At 42.8% G+C, this 20261-nt stretch overlaps 1 protein-coding gene across 1 annotated transcript in view; it reads left to right on the top strand.

Moving 5' to 3' along the window:
* Positions 1 to 20261, top strand: part of LOC135612628 (sucrose nonfermenting 4-like protein) — a 65250-nt gene that overhangs the window by 24761 nt on the left and 20228 nt on the right. The window contains exons 7-8 of the mRNA XM_065109135.1: positions 8662 to 8751; positions 10916 to 11050. Of these exons, the coding sequence (XP_064965207.1) occupies positions 8662 to 8751; positions 10916 to 11050 (225 nt within the window). The remainder of the gene's footprint in view (positions 1 to 8661; positions 8752 to 10915; positions 11051 to 20261) is intronic.

Here is a 20261-nt window from a genome sequence, read left to right as displayed (position 1 = left end):
TTCTGGTACAAATTGCTGAAAACATAAAAGGAATACGAACGGAGCTACAGACAATACGGGAGTTGCAACAATCAAAGGCGACGCAATCCCAAGTGGTACCGGACGAACTCATCACCAAACTAGCAAACCTCAACCTAGGCCCCTCTGAAAGGCCTAAGGAGACAAAAGGAAGAATATTAGTCTTTAAAGACCCTATAAAAATCTTCCAAGAAAACAGAAGATGACTTCCAGAACACAGACCCAAGAGGTATCTACGTCAACTCCTCTTGTAGAAGACCAAATCAGGAACTACAGAAGAAACCAGAGGAGAATATTCAACGCTAGAAGACGACTTGGGCAACTCATCTTCAGAAATACAGACTTAAACGCACAGATTCTGGAACAACAAATAGACCCTCAAGCGCAGCTGCAATTATCCATGAGGGAAAGAGCTGCAATAGCACCTGCTGAAGTATTGTACCACTCAAGGAGAGATGGTGTGCATCACAGGGTCTATACGCATCGATCTGAAGAGGCTATGTTGGTCACCAACAATCAAGAAGACAGGGCTTTCATTCAGGAGCCAAGCTTTGACCAACTGACCAGGAGCGGGATGAGGTATATTCATCTCGGGATCCTACAAACAAGGGTCCAGACACTCCACAGACAGGAAGAGGGAACACTGGCACTATTAGTGTTCCGAGACAACAGATGGGCTGATGACAGGTCCATCATTGCCACAATGGAAGTAGACCTGACTAGAGGAAGTCAACTGGTCTACGTAGTACCAGATACCATGATGACAATAGGAGATTTTTACCGTAATATACAACTTTCTATACTAACCCGTGGATATGACACATGGCAGAATGGAGAAGCAAATCTGCTAATCACCAGGGGAATGGTAGGGCGACTTTCAAATACCCCGAATGTCGCCTTTGCATATGAAATTTCAGGGGTGGTGGATTACTTGACAAGCCATGGCGTAAGGGCTCTGCCAGGAAGGAGGTATTCCACAGCAGAAATCAGAGGAAGAGACTGGATGATCAGACCCACACAGGTTTCAATTCCCATACAACCTGCTGAACTCAGGAGCCGAAATCTAATTGACGGAAGAATTTCAATTAGCTTTGACAATTATAAAGCAGCATCAACATCCAGCAGAATCCGTTACAACAACACGGATGACGAAACATTCAGTGATGAAGAGGAAATCCGAAGCCACACAATAGCTGTCAACGTTCAATTAACCGACAGCGAGGACGAGGCTGAGGAGCTAAAGGAAAACCTTAATTCCTACTTCCAAGGCACCCACATCACAGAAGAGGAAGTAGAGATGCCGTACCCTCGGAAGCATCAAAAGGAATTAATCGCAGCAGGACTAGAGGAGGAACTGATAATGGAATACCCACAGTTAGCAAAGCTATCTCAACAGGTATATTCATCATCTGCTATATCAAATTACAGGCCACCGACGGACTCAACCATGGGACCTGTAAACTATCCCCCGGCTGTAAACATAGAATCCACAAGCCGGAAACCAGAATACGAAGGACACTCAAGACAGCCAAGGTTCAAGGCGAAGAACTTCTCGGAAGCTTGGAACCTCCCTTCGGCCTTCCAACAGCAAGGAGCGATGTTCATAATCCCATCCCAACTGGGAATGTTCGATGAAGTGTTTATGAGGTGGGAATCAATAACAAAGAATTTAGTATCTTTACAAGGATTCACAGATCCTCTAGCAAAAATGGAATTTATTGAAAATCTGCTCGGAGAAGCAGAAAAACTAGCATGGATCCAATGGCGGATGGCCTACCCCGAAGAATACCAACTACTACTAGCTAATGCGGATGGAATGGGAGGAACACAAAATATTCTCTCACAACTGAGGACGATTTTTATACTTGAAGACCCGTTTCAAGGATCTACAACAGCACAAGAAGAGGCTTACAGAGATCTTGAAAGGTTATCTTGCACTAACCTCAACCATATTATTCAGTTCTTAAATGATTATATGAGGTTGGCATCCAAAACAGGTAGGATGTTTTTAGGACCAGAATTATCCGAAAAGTTATGGTCCAAAATGCCAGGGGAGCTAGGAAAAAGGATCAAAGAGGCATTTGAAGCAAAATACAGGGGAAACACCATAGGGGTAATCCCAAGGATTCTTTTTTCCTACAAATATTTAGAAGCAGAGTGCAAGGATGCTGCATTCAGAAGAGCATTAAAAGACCTATCCTTTTGCAGTAAGATTCCTATCCCAGGATATTACAACAAACCCGAAAGAAAATATGGGGTAAGAAGATCGACTACCTACAAGGGTAAACCCCACTCATCTCATGCAAGAATTGAAAAGAGGAAGCATTTGATAAGAAATAAGAAATGCAAGTGCTACCTTTGTGGAGAAGAAGGACATTTTGCAAGAGAATGCCCTAATGACAGGAAAAATATTAAAAGAGTAGCAATATTTGAACAATTGGATATTCCGGAAGAATACGAAATACTATCAGTACAAGAAGGAGAGAACCAAAGCGACGCAATATATTCAATATCTGAAGGAGAGAATACAGAAGACCTGCAGCATGGTATTCACTCCTTCACTCATAAAATCTTTGCTCTAATAGAAGATAGTAGAACTTGGTGGATAGGACCTGAGACAGGGTACCGAGCAAGAGTACAAGTTTCCCAAGAACAAGCTGAGTGCAGACATATATGGGAAATCAACACGGAGCTACAACCAGAACTTGAAAGATGCAAGTGCTGCAAGAGAAAGTCACAAAGAAGGCATAGGAGACACTGTCCCTTATGCAAGATCACTTCGTGCGGGATGTGCAGTATATATTACTTTGACAAGAGAACCCCCGTAATGATGGAGGAACCACCAAGGTATGAACCTAAAAACCTGCTTCAAACACAACAAGATTTCATTAATCATTGTGAAGCAGAAATAAGGAGGCTCAAAATGGCGGTTGAATTCGAACAACAAAAGGCTAAGGAGCTTGAAGAAATGCATGCTCAATCCATAGCCGGTTGTATTCTGGTATCAGAGCCGGTTAGTACCAAAAGCCATGGCGAAGGTAACACGGTTACATTCTACAAAAATTTGACAACTATTAATACTCTGCCCTATATCTCGACAGCCGCAGCAATAGAAGAACTAGACCTAGAAGAGGATGACTATATTCAAATCCAGGAGTCAGTATGTTACTCTGCAGAAGCCCAGCAGAGCAATGAAAAAATAAGAGCCAAGTTCGGAAGCCTACTAGATCAGCTAAAGGCCCAAGGTTACATTGGGGAGGACCCTCTCAAACATTGGAGAAAGAATGAAATAACATGCAAGTTGGAAATCAAAAATCAAGATTTTGTGGTAGAAGACAAGCCTCTCAGACATTTGACACCACAAGCAAAGGAAGCCTTTTCAAAGCATGTAAGAGCATTACTGGAAATAGGGGTTATCAGACCAAGCAAAAGCAAGCACCGTACCACTGCTATAATTGTTAATTCTGGAACCACGGTGGACCCCATAACAGGAGCAGAAAGAAAAGGAAAGGAAAGGATGGTTTTTAACTACAAAAGGCTCAATGACATCACGGAGAGCATGCATTTCTTCAAGCTCCTTAGCCTTTTGTTGTTCGAATTCAACCGCCATTTTGAGCCTCCTTATTTCTGCTTCACAATGATTAATGAAATCTTGTTGTGTTTGAAGCAGGTTTTTAGGTTCATACCTTGGTGGTTCCTCCATCATTACGGGGGTTCTCTTGTCAAAGTAATATATACTGCACATCCCGCACGAAGTGATCTTGCATAAGGGACAGTGTCTCCTATGCCTTCTTTGTGACTTTCTCTTGCAGCACTTGCATCTTTCAAGTTCTGGTTGTAGCTCCGTGTTGATTTCCCATATATGTCTGCACTCAGCTTGTTCTTGGGAAACTTGTACTCTTGCTCGGTACCCTGTCTCAGGTCCTATCCACCAAGTTCTACTATCTTCTATTAGAGCAAAGATTTTATGAGTGAAGGAGTGAATACCATGCTGCAGGTCTTCTGTATTCTCTCCTTCAGATATTGAATATATTGCGTCGCTTTGGTTCTCTCCTTCTTGTACTGATAGTATTTCGTATTCTTGTTTCCGGCTTGTGGATTCTATGTTTACAGCCGGGGGATAGTTTACAGGTCCCATGGTTGAGTCTGTCGGTGGCCTGTAATTTGATATAGCAGATGATGAATATACCTGTTGAGATAGCTTTGCTAACTGTGGGTATTCCATTATCAGTTCCTCCTCTAGTCCTGCTGCGATTAATTCCTTTTGATGCTTCCGAGGGTACGGCATCTCTACTTCCTCTTCTGTGATGTGGGTGCCTTGGAAGTAGGAATTAAGGTTTTCCTTTAGCTCCTCAGCCTCGTCCTCGCTGTCGGTTAATTGAACGTTGACAGCTATTGTGTGGCTTCGGATTTCCTCTTCATCACTGAATGTTTCGTCATCCGTGTTGTTGTAACGGATTCTGCTGGATGTTGATGCTGCTTTATAATTGTCAAAGCTAATTGAAATTCTTCCGTCAATTAGATTTCGGCTCCTGAGTTCAGCAGGTTGTATGGGAATTGAAACCTGTGTGGGTCTGATCATCCAGTCTCTTCCTCTGATTTCTGCTGTGGAATACCTCCTTCCTAGCAGAGCCCTTACGCCATGGCTTGTCAAGTAATCCACCACCCCTGAAATTTCATATGCAAAGGCGACATTCGGGGTATTTGAAAGTCGCCCTACCATTCCCCTGGTGATTAGCAGATTTGCTTCTCCATTCTGCCATGTGTCATATCCACGGGTTAGTATAGAAAGTTGTATATTACGGTAAAAATCTCCTATTGTCATCATGGTATCTGGTACTACGTAGACCAGTTGACTTCCTCTAGTCAGGTCTACTTCCATTGTGGCAATGATGGACCTGTCATCAGCCCATCTGTTGTCTCGGAACACTAATAGTGCCAGTGTTCCCTCTTCCTGTCTGTGGAGTGTCTGGACCCTTGTTTGTAGGATCCCGAGATGAATATACCTCATCCCGCTCCTGGTCAGTTGGTCAAAGCTTGGCTCCTGAATGAAAGCCCTGTCTTCTTGATTGTTGGTGACCAACATAGCCTCTTCAGATCGATGCGTATAGACCCTGTGATGCACACTATCTCTCCTTGAGTGGTACAATACTTCAGCAGGTGCTATTGCAGCTCTTTCCCTCATGGATAATTGCAGCTGCGCTTGAGGGTCTATTTGTTGTTCCAGAATCTGTGCGTTTAAGTCTGTATTTCTGAAGATGAGTTGCCCAAGTCGTCTTCTAGCGTTGAATATTCTCCTCTGGTTTCTTCTGTAGTTCCTGATTTGGTCTTCTACAAGAGGAGTTGACGTAGATACCTCTTGGGTCTGTGTTCTGGAAGTCATCTTCTGTTTTCTTGGAAGATTTTTATAGGGTCTTTAAAGACTAATATTCTTCCTTTTGTCTCCTTAGGCCTTTCAGAGGGGCCTAGGTTGAGGTTTGCTAGTTTGGTGATGAGTTCGTCCGGTACCACTTGGGATTGCGTCGCCTTTGATTGTTGCAACTCCCGTATTGTCTGTAGCTCCGTTCGTATTCCTTTTATGTTTTCAGCAATTTGTACCAGAAGTTGAATTTGTACGTTATGCTGCTTGATTACGGCTACCTGATGGCTAAGAGTTCCCTGAAAATCACTTGTCTTGAGAAATCCAAGTGATGGGGGTTCAATAGATTCAGTAGCTTTAAGAGCTTCTTTGTAAGATTCGGTACTCCTGGAGGATATATGACTCATCCAAAGATTTGTTTTTCTATTTTGGATAATAGAATTTCAATCCTTTGGAGTTTTTGGTCCAGGCTCTGTGAAAGTCGTAAGGCTTCTTCCTCAATGAGTTTGGGTTGCTTAGTTATCTCTAAAACCAATTTTTGAACATCAACTTGAGTAAGGGGCTTGTTCTTGATGAGTAAGGAAGACAGCGTTGTTATTGAGGCTTCGAGGTTCTTAACCCTATGCTCAAGGTTGCGGTTTTCTTCAAGCAAAAGTTTGAAGTTTCTCAGATTTACTCTACTTGAAAGACAAGTTCGGTCGTAAATGACAGAGATGTTGTGAGCTAGTTCCTTTTTAGTGGGTTTTGGAGTCTCCGCTAGATTTAGGTAGTCCAGATGGGAGGTATGGGAGTCTGTATACCATTTTTGAATAGCTTCTTCCCAAAGCTTAGACATATGCTAAATATGCATTGTTTTAATCTACTTACGTTCTCAACTTTAGAGAGCTTGCGTCAAAGGTCTTACTGCGGTTCCCTGACCTGGCTGCCTTCCTCGGGCTCCTTACAAGTTTTAAACCGTAAGTGATGTTTTACAAAGCAAACTTAGCATAAACATCATAGCAATTTAGTTAGAAACTATATCAGAACAGAATACAACCGGCTCTGATACCAGAAAGTCGACGGTAAAGGACGAGGCTTTTGTAGAATGTAACCGTGTTACCTTCGCCATGGCTTTTGTAGAGATATAGGCCTTTCTTAGTAGTAAGGTCTTCAACTTTAGAGAGCTTGCGTCAAAGGTCTTACTGCGGTTCCCTGACCTGGCTGCCTTCCTCGGGCTCCTTACAAGTTTTAAACCGTAAGTGATGTTTTACAAAGCAAACTTAGCATAAACATCATAGCAATTTAGTTAGAAACTATATCAGAACAGAATACAACCGGCTCTGATACCAGAAAGTCGACGGAAGCGGGAAGCAGGATCCAAGTAAGAAATGATAAGCACAAAGAACTATAGAAAGCTTAAGATTCTTACAATAGATTTGGTATGAACAAAGCTTGAAATGCTTACAAAGGATAGAGGATAATCTTCTTCTCAAGTAAGGCTAAAGGATAGAGGATAATCTTCTTCTCAAGTAAGGCTCTGGTTTTTCGACCCATGCCTTGCAAGAGACTAAGCTAGAGAATATATAGAGGAAGAGGATAGAACCGGGTGCTCATTGGGCCCCATCGCATCCTTATCCTTTCATCAGATATTTCCCTAACTTCCTGACGAAGGAAAGCATATTCCTTCGCACAATTATTGGTGATACTATGAGCGGCTCCCCGAGGCTCAGCTCATTTTCCTTAGTGACTAAGAAAAGCAAAATATCTCTTGCTGAATACTAGAGTGATGCAGTATTTTAGTAATCCTTGCTAAATGAAAGGATTATGAGTTATATATGACATTACTGGTTGGTATTCTTATAAGGACATCGCCAAATTAAGAACATCTGAAGGTCACTGATTTTTCAAGGAAAATAAAATAATATATGTCTCTAGGATGAAAACTCTGCGCCTTAGATTTTGTCTACTCTGTACCTGTTTTGAAGAACCACAAATGAGTACCATGAGTAAGGTCTTTAGAATGCTCTACAAGACATTGGTCATATGTCTATTATTGATGTTCAAGTAACTGTTTAATATAGATGTAATCGATTGTCATGAGTATATTTCTGTCAACAAGTCTCTGCTATTTATAAATAGAATATCAACTGGCGTTGATCCCATTATAATTAATTAAAGGAGTGCCAGGATTGAGGGTTGAAGTTTTTCAGCTGGTTCGAGGGGTTCTTTGTCAAGCCTTCTTTAGCGATGCTGTTATTAGAGCCAAATATGGTGGATCATGGTTCTTAGAGCCAAGGACTTCCTTAGTGACGGGGGTTCTGGCATTGATGACACCATGTGGTGCTGGTTGGTATAAGGGATTTCTGCATTATATCATCACAGCTTGACTCAGCTCCACACAACCAATCACATTATGCTGCCGAACAAGCCAAAAAATGATTTGTCCAAATTATAGTTAATGAAAAGGTGCATCATGAATGGCTCAGTATCATAGTACCTGTGCCTGCTGAAATTTCATTAAATCACTAGGGAAATATATATTTTGTATTGTTTTGGAATGTTTAAAGAGGATCTTCATTCAGATTCATCATTCAAGGATAAGGTGATGACAGTTCATTGTTTATCTGTGTTAAATGATATCTCTATTTCCACCAGTAAGGAATGCTAAGTTTGTTAAAATTTGAGGTTTCAATAGGATGAGTGGAAGGCCTAAGAAGACTTCTTAAATTATGCAAGGTGATTTGAAGATGATTTCCTTGCTGTCCTAAATGGCAGAAAGGATCTATGGAGTGAACCACTGGTAATAGGATTTTGGGCTTTCTGTTGTCATTGTTTCTATTATCTTTTACATAGATTTTTTTTTTTTTGAATATAGATTTCTGCATCTGTTTATATTATTTCATTTCCTATTCCTTTGGAAATTAAAACTGTTAGAGCTGGCAAGCCATAATCTTAGTCTGTTTAATACTTGATCTTTATATATAGTGCTGTACTTTCTATGTCAATGTTTTAGGGCATCATTGTAGCTGCAATGGATTATTATGTATTAAGCATTTCACATATTGCTTATTTTTATCCATCTTATCTTTTTATTTAATTGAATGGTTATTTGGGCTTTACTGTACACTCCTAGATATTGCTGTTATGCCTTAGACATAGTGAGCTTCTCAGAAAAAAAAAAAATTTAAATAAAAAAAAAATTATGCAAAAGGCTATAGATGTTTCACTTGGTACTTTTGTTGATTGATCATTTCTTTTTCAGTAACTGATGTGTGCTTTTTCTTTTTAAACCTTACTTTCGTCAGGGAATTCCTGTTGCTCCTTTATTGGACACATACAAGGGAGAATTTGTTGGAGTACTCAGTCCATTAGATTTTATATTGATTCTGAAAGCGGTACGAGTGGAATACAAATTATCTGATTTTTTCCATTTAAAAGTATTAATGTTTTCTTGTGGTTGCTTCTTGAATCTTTCTGAAGGTTAGCTATGGGATCCTTAACTGAAATTGTTTTCTTCAATTCAAAGTTTCTTTCATTTGATATATTCTGGAAGATTGCCTTTAAATTGAGTGGATCCTGATGGCTGACTTTCTGTTCTTTATGTGTGGTTTATGGGACTGCTATTTATCAACTGATACATATTCTATCTGTTCTAGGATGAAAATCAAAGTATGCAATCTCGATGGTTCTGCTGTGAACTGGTACAATACTGGTCCATACCGGTGTACCGAGTGTTCGTACACCGGTATGTGCTGGGTTTCAGTAAATACAATAAAATAACCCTAGAAATAAAAACCTATTTTGTTCTAATTTCTTCCCTTTTATGGTTGTGTACAATCAAATTAGGCATTTTTTTGGGAAAAATGAGACACAGATTATTGAAAACGTCCCTCTCGAGAGGCAATAGCAATTGAGACTTTTTTGAGCCCTAATTACATGAAATTAACATAGAGATCATGTTTCAAGTTATCTTGATTCGAAGACAGTTACAATCAATATTGAGATTAAACCCCTGTTCAGTTGCCAATCAACCATCCTTAATCAGTTTCTAAGGCAGTTAGAGAAGATCTACTCGTTTAACCCAAGGAATCAAAAGAATTAGGAGACTGAGTTTAAGAAAGAATGTGAGTGACAGAGTGAGAGAGGAGGAGAAATGAGCGAGAGTTTGTTTAAATAGATCTGCATCGACCCTCCAACTAGGCCCCAACGGTCAAATTGTTCACCGATTGGTATTGTTTGGTAACAGTCGAATTCCGATTAATATGACCTGTGTACCAAGTGGTACACCTCCGATATTACACCTATACTGAGTTTGACCTGATCGCAATTAGCTAGGTCTGCATCTCGATGGCCAATCAGACCAGTAAACATTGGTGACTTTTTGTTTTCTGTTCTTGCATGTACACTCCTCTATGGAATGTTCTGCTACACTAAGATGGTTGATCCTTAACCCAATCCTAATTTTTGAAACTTGGATTTATAAGTCATCTGTTTTATCTTTTGTCCAGCTCTCATCTAATTTATTCTTACATCAACTTTACCCTCTCAACACCCAGCTTATTCATATTTCAACAACTTTAATATTTCTCTTTCTTCATCCCTTCTCACCAATAATGTTGACATTGAATCTAATGATATCGAACGGAAGTGTCTTGGCACCAAGGTACATTACATACCATAAAAATAATTTAAATTTGTGTAGTTTCCAACACTTTTAGTTATTCATGATTTCTTTAATGCAAAAATCATATATGATAACCCTTGCATAATCCTCATGCATCAATTTTACTATGATTATATAAAATGGAGATTTAACATCCATTGTTCATATTGGGCCAGTTACAATCCTAGGACTTCTGAATATTGAATTTGATGTCCTATTTATAAGCATTTTGATGGAAAATACTTCTTAAAATAGTAACACAAATAAAAAGAAAAAGAAAGAATAAAAGACATATTACAATTTACTAAAACATAGTGGCACCAATCATGGATGAAGAAGTTTTCTGATAAAGAATATTTAACAAACCAATGCATTTACTATTGTTATTTGTTTGTTGCACAAGTACAGAAAACAACTACCTTGGCTCATAACTTGTATATAACTAGTTGCACTTGCTGCCATAAAAGAATTTCTTTTGATCTCCTTGAGTCAAATTCTATTTCCCTTTGCAAACAATACTACTCCATGTTCTGGTTTTTCATTGGATTGGTATGCCTATGGAGCTATGTAGTGGTATTAAAATTGTTGGACTCTACATGTGTTGGCCATGCCACTGTGGTAGCGGCACAGGCCTCTCTGACAAGGGTTTCCTGGCACTCTGTTGGCATGGACCCCTCATGTTGTACCAAGCTGGTGGGCTTGTGACAATATATGGAGTTTGCTGGGACATGATGTACATGGGGCATGCCAGTGAACAATGAAATTCTCAGCTGGCTCGTTTCTTTGAAGTTTGAACTATTGATTTGATACCTCTTTTAACTATTCTTCTCTCACATTTTTGTTTTTCTTATTTCATATTGTGTTTTATTATTGCTCTAACCTTTTCCCTCTGGCAGCTCAGTAATCATGGTTCCAATTTGGCGGAGGAAGAGCTTGAGAGCCATACTATTTCTGCTTGGAAAGAGGCAAAACAACACCTAAGCAGGCAAATAGTTATGCATCAAAGACAATCTCAGAGACAATTAATCCATGTACCTTCTTCTGTCATTACTGTCTCTTCCATCCATTCTTCCTTACTACCTAAGGAATAATCGGTCTCAAATATTTTGATTTTGATCTAATAGGTGTTTGTGATTTCATTAATTGTTGCAAAAGACACCAGAAATGAGTCAAATGAAGCCTTTTCTGTTTGGCAGGAATTATTATATAGCACACTTTTTATAAGAAGGTTCTGGACAATTTAGTTGATCTGTAGGTCAGTGAATCATTTTACTGACATACTTTTATAGTTTTATTAGTATGTTCTCATTAAGGGGCCTTGAAGAAATGCACATAGCTTTAACTGATGTTACTGACATTGAGGAGTCATCATATAGCATCATTTGGTACCTTTGTGAATGTATCAGAAGTGCAATAGAAGAATTTCCTGACTAGGATATATTGCTGGAGTCTAGGGTAATAATTTGACATTTGATTCCACATTGCTTGTGCATGAGAGAATGACATACTACATTTGGATGGACAAACCATGCACAATAAATATTTATCAATAGCATACAATAATTTGTAGGTATTAAATTTTATATTGCAATGCTGACAAGGCATTCGACTATATGAAAGCTATTTGTCAATGTCACAAGGTTTCTTTTACAATAACGTTCTATGATCTGTAGAAATTTTGGTCTACTATATTGTCATGCAGAAACAAAAACAGTGTCACAGAGTATTATGAGTTAAAATTAGCTTTGACTTATGATGCCTACGTTTTGCAGCAAGAAGGCATGAGATAATAAGACCAATTCAAACATACATTCCAAATTAGGAAAATATATAAGTAGTTATGATTGATAGGATCAAAGGCTCATTAAAGCAGTATCGTTTAGGTCTTATATTTGGTAAAAGGATATTATGACTGTCCATTCCAAGCCAGACAGCCTGTGTCAATGGCATACCAGGTGATGCCTAGCATCAAAATAGTACAAATGTGTCATGTGCCATGATGGTGCATGACCACCATGGTTTTCTATAAGAAGAATTATAGTATTTGTGTTTGGGTCCATTAACGCAATTTAATTAACTTCAGACTTTGGTCACCTATAATCATCCAACACAAAAATCAGCCCTAAACTTTCCTGGGTTTCTCCTCTGGTTTTGGTTTGAATTTGACATCTTTTTTCACCCTGGACCCATCTCCATCAGTTCAAGGCTTAGCATTAACCTTTGCAGTTCTGGCACAAACTCTGGGCTATTAATGAAGCCAAGGAATTGAGTCAGTGTCATCGTTTGCTACAGCTATGGGCAGACTGTTGGTGCACAATTTCAGCATGTTGCAGCTTTTTTTAAGTTTAAGATCTAGTATGGCCAGTAACATGGAGGGCCTGGTGGGTCCATGCTATGGCCACATCATCAGGGCAAGGCTCTTATGTTGACTTTGGATAGCATATGGAAAGCTATTTCAAAGCACACAGGTGGGATTCCTAAGCTATATCAGTTTCTTAGTTGAGTTAAGAATGGGGGGAGCAACATTTTATATATATTGGATCACTCTTATTTGTACTTAGAGACGACCTCATTAATCGGTCCAAGGATCTCTAGTAGTTGGCAAATGTATCTACATCAGCCTAGTGATTGTTGGACTTGACCAGATTTTGGACCATTTAAAATATGCATTAGGATAAAAAATTCTACTAGAGTTATCTGTGTATGTTAGTCTACCTAGTGTCCAAGCTTCACATTGTATATTGTGTATAGATTTTGTTTATTATTCATGTTTGTATTGTCTAAGAGTTCTGGATATCTCTTTTAGTGAATTTTCCGAAGTGATGAGATCAATTGTCTGTTGTAGTGAATTCATCGGGCTCCCGTGAGCACCTCAAGATTACCCAAGCGAGGTGCTTGGGCTTGAGCACCACCTAGGTGAGCGCTTGTGCCTGGGTGCTTGGCGGCCCAAGCAAGTGTCTGATTTGATCACTTTTGCTAGGTTGGATCATATCCTATCTCGAGTTTGGTTCGGGCCACTTGATCTAATTTGATCAAGTCTAAATTGACCCAAGCCACTTGATTTGATTTAATCATGTCCAAATTAAAACCTCCTAGTGTGGCACATGTCCCTCGACCACTTCTTTGTAGGAAAACTTACATCAAGACTTGCGAAGTGAAGACCACTTCTTCTCCCCATCAGTGACCGACTCTCCTTGTTGGCAATCGACTCGGTGGTGCCTCCATCTGTCTCCTTGCCGCAATCTCTTCCCTACGGGAAGTGGTTAAATATGCATAATTTGAGGTTTTAGTATTAGTATTTTGAATATGAAATGATATGGAACTCATGTACTGTCTATTTTATTCTAATTATTATCTTTTCCTTATTATACTTTTTTATTAAGGTTTGTTGTACTGATGCGTACCTCTCGATACGAGTGGTATGTACTAGTCTGATAGGGTATCAGTACGTGGACCGCCCTCTACTAAGCGGTGTCGGTCACTTGTCCTCATATCGGGCAATATAGGGTCTATACCTAGCGGTAATGTTCGAAATTCGATCGTTACTGATCAAGGGCTGAGATCGCCCTATTTCAAGAGGTCAATTTGACCATACAATTATCGATCTTACGATACGGAGCAACAAATCAGTAGCAAAAGTAGAAGTTTTGACATTCTGTCACGAACTTAGCTGGTTTTGCCTAAGTCGTGCGGCACCCTTGCGTGTCCGTCCGCAAAGGTCAGCCTCCCCGAAGCCTCCCATGTCCCTTAGGACCCATAAAAGAGAGAACGGGTTAGAGAAAACGTCTCATTCGGGATCCATAAGCAAACATCTCCGAAAACACTTCATAGACAATGCAAATTACAAACAGACTTTACAAGCTCTGAACAGTTGCACAACAAAGGGTAAAATGGTCCATTACAGATCGAAAATCTCTCACACGTGTCCTCATGACACAACCTTTAATTACAAGCCTAAAGCGGCCACCAACCTAACTAAAATGGGACTATTAAGCCTTCGGCCATCCCTCTACATGGTGTACAAAGCATAAACATACCAAAAGACACGGACATACATAAGCATTACATCAAACATCCTGTTTAGAAGTTTGTCCGTGACATTCTCCCCCACTTATTCCTTCGACGTCCTCGTCGAAGCCTTTGTCGACACTGCAACTCCTCGCCTTTGCTGAGTCTTCAATCTTCTGCTCCAGCTGCAATGCGCCTCTTGGCTCCCAGCTGCTCTCCACTGCTGTTTTTGAGTAGTCGAACCTTTAATCCGCTATGCTGCTTCAACTCGCCAATGACTCTGACTCTAGTGTGGGGTTGGCTGAGTTGTGTTGATCCCTGTTGGTTCCTGCGGATCCTCCAGATGAAGGAAAAGACCATCCTTACTACGCCAGTCTCTCAAATGCCTCATGCTGCTTGAACTGGGTGGATGCTTGTTGGAGCTTTAACGAGCATCGTCTCGCAAACTTCTGAAGTTTTGGGTCCTTCCTTCACAAAATTTGCTCATTGACTCTTCTTTCACTTAGTTATCACATCCAAGTAGGTTCGCATCACTTCCGCTTTCGATTGGCATTTCGTTGGGAAATGAAGCGAACAATCTACTCTCAGTAACACTGATCACCGTTGGTGAGGATTTGACAACTATTGTCTTCCATTATCTTCGAAGGGTCTTTGAACTTGTGCAGAGCTCCTCTACTGGATAGATAAGAGAATTGGGGTACTCGGTTTCGCCCATTCTCTTAAGGGTTGAGAAGGCAAATGTTACTTGACTTTGCCCGCCTCCTCGAGGTTGTACTCCATGCATCAAGCTGGTTACTGGCCTTCGCCGGCTCTTTGCTCACACTTCTGAAGCACTTGAAGTGTTTGCACTCCTTGCGTTGAGTAAGTTACTGTGATTCACCTTCTCAATGCCATCGAACTTTTAGAATGCAGGAATTTTTCACCCTAACTTGGAGTAATTCTCTCATAGGTTTGGTCGCCTCTGGGATTGTACCGTCTTCTCCATCAACCCTGTCGCCTACTCCACTGAGTAGCAAAGGTACAACACCGTATACTGCCTGCTTCGTTCCTTGGTCATGCACTCTTGCCTGACCCGAAGTCCTTTACTTTCGGCTATCATGATGAGAAGTTCGTTGACACCGGTCTTACGAAGTTCCTTGGCCTCTGCCCTTCAGCCTTGTCTCGGTACTTTGAGTTTGCCTCTGTATGCTCCACCTCCTCGACCCCTTTCACGACCAAGCGCTCTCTCTCCCTCCATGAGAGCAAGGGATCAATGACTTTCACGGAAGTCCCGCCTCTGCGGTACCATGGCGCTGCCATGCCCATGGCCTTACTATTCGTCGCCTCGTATCTGCATCCCTTTTCTTCACGGTCAGTAGATATGTCTCCGTGGCACTCCTCTGAGTCCACCTTCATTCTAAATGATGCTTGATTTTGGGTAGCTAAGTCCCTCTGGACTCGTCGTCGCTTCCTCGCCCCTTTCGACCCCTGCTTCAACACCTCTGTGTTCTCCAAGCAGCTCCCTTTTGGTCGATGGAAAGACAGACTGCAACTCCCATGCATGGCCTCTGCCATCGCATTATAGGGTTTGCACCGATTCTGTTCTCCTTAGCTTCCTTGGTAGCAACGTTCGCTTACTCGACCTTGTCCTCTGACTTGTCGGGCTCCCTTAAGCGAATATGAGCTCTGGAGCAGTCCAACTCTCCAACTGCTTCGATCATACCTCTGTTTGATCAAGTCCCTCCCATGGGACTCACTGGTACTTGCATTCGAACTTTTCCCTTGGTGGAACCCAGCCCCTATATGCTGATGACCAAGGTTTTCATCCGATGCAAAATTCGATGCACGCACGGAAGACCCGCCTTTGCAGTACCATGGCCTTCACTCCTTGAATCCATAGCCCTTCTTACCGTTATGTTGTTCACCGAAGTGGAGCTTCCAATAGCTCCCGATCATACCTCCGTATAATCTAGTCCCTCGCGGGACTATGTCGTGTGTATTGCATTGCCACGAACTGTTCCACCACGATCCGCTGCACCATGTCGCCTCCTGGTGACATCTCTATTGCATTCTGATCCTTATGGGATGAACTCGAATTGTGAACCCTTCATGTGTGGCCTCTGCCGATACATCGCAGGGTCTCTTCCACCTTCGATTTTGTTCGCTCCTTTGGCAATCGACCTTCATCCACCCACTCTTGGGTCACACCTAGATGAAGCATCACTCTAGGACAGTCCGTCGCCTAGTAGCTCCCGAAGTCCCCCGACTTCGTTGCAATTAGTGCCCCATTGTCTGGATCCTGGGCCTCTGCCCCTACCAGCACAATCTCTGCTGCGCACCGCTTCCTGCCTAGCAACTTGATTTGCAACGCTGTGACATATTCTTCAAGAGTACCCGCCTCTGCGTCCTCTTGCCCCATGCTAAGGCCTTCTGAACCCAACTTTGCCTCCTCAAATTGAGTCGCCTTAGTTCCTCCATCAAATGCTTTTCCGAGATAAGGTGCATGTGCCCAGAAGCTCCCTTCGTCTTTGGCACCATACAAGATGAGTCCGCTCCGTCAGAATGAAGGACCCATGGAACAACATGATCCTACTCTTACCTCTGCAAGAGTTCATGCCCTTGACCTCTATCTAAGGAAAGCACTGTGCCTCTGCTCCATGTTCCAGCTTCTATGCTGGCTCCCTTCATGCGGCTTGGGTACTTCGCCAAGTGACACCCAAGTTGCTCCGCTCCTTGTTTTTGCATTGAGTCGATGGTGGCCCTCGCGCCTACCATTCCACGGGTCAGCCCTCCCTCGAGTCCGATCTCCATATCGACTCCAAGTGTGCCTTCATTTGAGTTGCTTTGGGTCGCTCCCCCACTTGATCTCGCAATGCATCCACCAATGCATTCTCTTGAGCGAGATCATGCGACGACTCCTCGCCGCTTGCTCAGTCCATTGAGCTTCGTGGAATTGTTGTTTGTTGAGGTACTCCTCAACATGTGAGGTCCGTCCCACATGATTCTCCCTCTGGAGAGCCAGGACTTATCCCTCCTGGATAACTGTCCCGTTGGAGCAACATCTCTCTTCGTTTTGGAGACCACCATTCCCTTGGACTACTCCGATCTGTTGAACAAACTATGCATTGTTCTGCCTCCTGCAAACGCACTTGCTAGATTGCGACTCCACGTCAATACAGCCCCCGCTGTGTTAGGATCAAGAGCACTAAGAGGGGGGGGGGGGGGTGAATTAGTGCAGCGGAAAACCTTCTATGATAAAAACTACGTTCGTTCGTTAAAAGTGATTTCGATAAGAAAGCCGATTCGTAAATCACTTTAACTTTTGTTTAAGCGAGATGGAGCAAAGATATAAATGCAGTTTGTAGTTATGATTCAAATCCGATAGTAGGCGCAAACTGAAATATGATATTCGTACGAAGAAACTGATTTACGTCTAAATGATGATTTGTAAATCACTTGATTAGGCGAGATGCAGTTTAAGCAAGGATATAAAGGCAGTTTGCAGTTATGATAGAAATCAAAACGTAAACGCAAACTGAAATATGATGATCGTACGAAAAAACAGATTTACGTCTAAACGCTGATTCGGAAAGTGCAAAGCTTGAAACCCGATCGTATATGCGCAGAAAGCAGTAAGCTTTTGAGGAGGTTTGCAGTAAAGATAATATGCTCAAAGTAAATGCAAACCGAGATTTAGAGTGGTTCGGTCAATCTTGACCTACTCCACTTTTGGCTTCCTCCACCGACGAGGTCACCGACGTCACTAGAGGCCTTCCTTTAATAGGCGAAGGGCAACCACCCTTTTACAGTTTCACTCCTTTTGACGGGCTTAGGAGACAACCCTTACAGAATTTTCTCTCCTTTCTTTACAACTCAGAACTTGGAAGAAAAGAGGGAGAAGAACTTTTGGCCTTTACAACAATTTTGAGCTCTAAAAATCACAGAACAAGATCAAGATTTCGGTGTAAGTTCATGCCCTTTCAGTGCTGAATGGGTGGGGTATTTATAGGCCCCAACCCAGTTCAAATTTGGAGCTCAAAATTGTCAATTCCCGGAATTCCGGGATCAGGCGGTTGCACCTCCTGACTGAGGCGGTTGCACCGCCTGGCAGAGCTCGAAGACTGAGCCTCTGGGCGGTGCCACCTCTGTCAGGGGCGGTTGCACCTCCTGCCAAAGCTCGAAGACCGAGCTCAGGCGGTGCCACCGCCTTACTGAGGCGGTTGAACCTCCTGCCAGAGCTCGAAGACCGAGCTCAGGCGGTGCTACCTCCTGTCAGGGGAGGTTGCACCGCCCAGTCTCGCTCGGAGACTGAGCCCAAGCGGTGCCACCTCCTGGCTGGGGCGGTTGCACCGCCCAGTCTCGCTCGGAGACTTAGCCCAGGCGGTGCCACCTCCTGGCTTGGGCGGTTGCACCTCCCAACAGAAATCAGGGTCCGAATGGGTTGATCCATTCGGCCCAATTTGGGTTTTTCAGGGGCCCAATTGCCCCAAGATTAAGTTAATGGGATCACCTCCCATTTCCAACTTAATCATTGTGCTAACTACGATATTTCCTAAGACAATTACTGCAACTTGCTCCGGTGCGTCAATCGCTTCTTCCGGCGAGCTTCCGGCGAACTTCCGTCGATCATCCGATGAACCTTCGGTGATGCTCCTGCGGACTTCCGGCAAACTCCTGGACTTGCGACGATCCACTTGGCGAGTTCCGACGAGCTTCTTTGGCAAGCTCATGGACTTCTCGGATTTGTTCCCGCAGAACCTCCGACGACTGTCCGAACTTTCGTCGAACTCTCGAACTCCCAACGTGATCATTGTCTTGACTCCGGCGCAACTCCTGCTGCATGTCTTTCTTCCATCGTAGTTAATCCTGCACACTTAAAACAAAACTTCGATCGAGACAATTAATCCTAAGCAATTAACCAAGTTGTTCGGCATGTTATTGGTCCCTCGACGCTTCGTCCGATTCTTCGGCGCATCGTCCTCTCCTACAGCCTATTGCCCAATCGGCCAGTTGACTCCGCAACTCCGATATCCTTGGCACAATACCCGCTCTTCTTGGCCCGATGCCCGAGTCCACTGCCCGAAGCCTTCTGTCGATACGTCGACCGATCCACCGACCCGACGTCCAATTTTCTGACATGTTCCTTTGACACAACATGATTTTCCTGCTTTAATTGTCTCATCCTGATCGAAGCATCCCGCGTCACTCAAAACGCAGATTAAATCATAAACACATATCAAGTAGTTTCATCATCAAAATACGAGATTCAACACGCTGCACCCCTCAAGGCCTAGCAACATGCTGAACTAGTTGCACCCTTCAGCTTCCTACGGACGTATCCTTCACATGCCGAAGAGAAAGTTTCAATGCTCCATGGCGTCGAGTTTCGGTCGCCTTGGGATGGCCGCGAACATTCCATCGTCCGTATACAAGCCCATGCATGAGTACCGAATTCTTTGAGTTAGCAATTCCCCTCACCTCTGTGAGCTTTTGCACAACTCTTTCGGTCGCTGAACAACTCATTCCACCTTGCATGGTCTCATCCTTTACCAAGCGCCTCGTTTGTCTTGAGCACCATCAAGTATAGTTGTCAACGTTGAGCCGTAGCTCAAACTCAGCCATCCCAACCTTTGTGCGCTCCGCATTCTTCCAAGCTTGCCTGTTCTCGTAGTGCCTCTTGCGCGAAGGGTTGGCCATTCCTCTGAATGCCAATGTCAGATGCCCGCTCCTCCAAGCGACTCCTCTTCCCTACATCTCCATGCCCGTTTTTCTTCAAACGGTCGTGCGTGTGCTGACTGCCCTCAACGCAGCCCCGCTAGGTCCCCCACGTTTGCATGCTAAGTGTTTCTATGAGTGCTTGTCCCGCTCTGATACCATCTGTCACGAACTTAGCTGGTTTTGCCTAAGTCGTGCGGCACCCTTGCGTGTCCGTCCGCAAAGGTCAGCCTCCCCGAAGCCTCCCATGTCCCTTAGGACCCACAAAAGAGAGAACGGGTTAGAGAAAACGCCTCATTCGGGATCCACAAGCAAACATCTCCGAAAACACTTCATAGACAATGCAAATTACAAACAGACTTTACAAGCTCTGAACAGTTGCACAACAAAGGGTAAAATGGTTTATTACAGACCGAAAATCTCTCACACATGTCCTCATGACACAACCTTTATTTACAAGCCTAAAGCGACCACCAACCTAACTAAAATGAGACTACTAAGCCTTCGGCCAGCCCTCTACATGGTGTACAAAGCATGAAC

This window comes from Musa acuminata, chromosome BXJ2-5 (assembly GCF_036884655.1).
Source record: "Musa acuminata AAA Group cultivar baxijiao chromosome BXJ2-5, Cavendish_Baxijiao_AAA, whole genome shotgun sequence".
Lineage (NCBI taxonomy): Eukaryota > Viridiplantae > Streptophyta > Magnoliopsida > Zingiberales > Musaceae > Musa > Musa acuminata.
The sequence above is the reverse complement of the archived record's forward strand: the minus strand, read 5'-3'. Positions and strand labels throughout refer to the sequence as shown.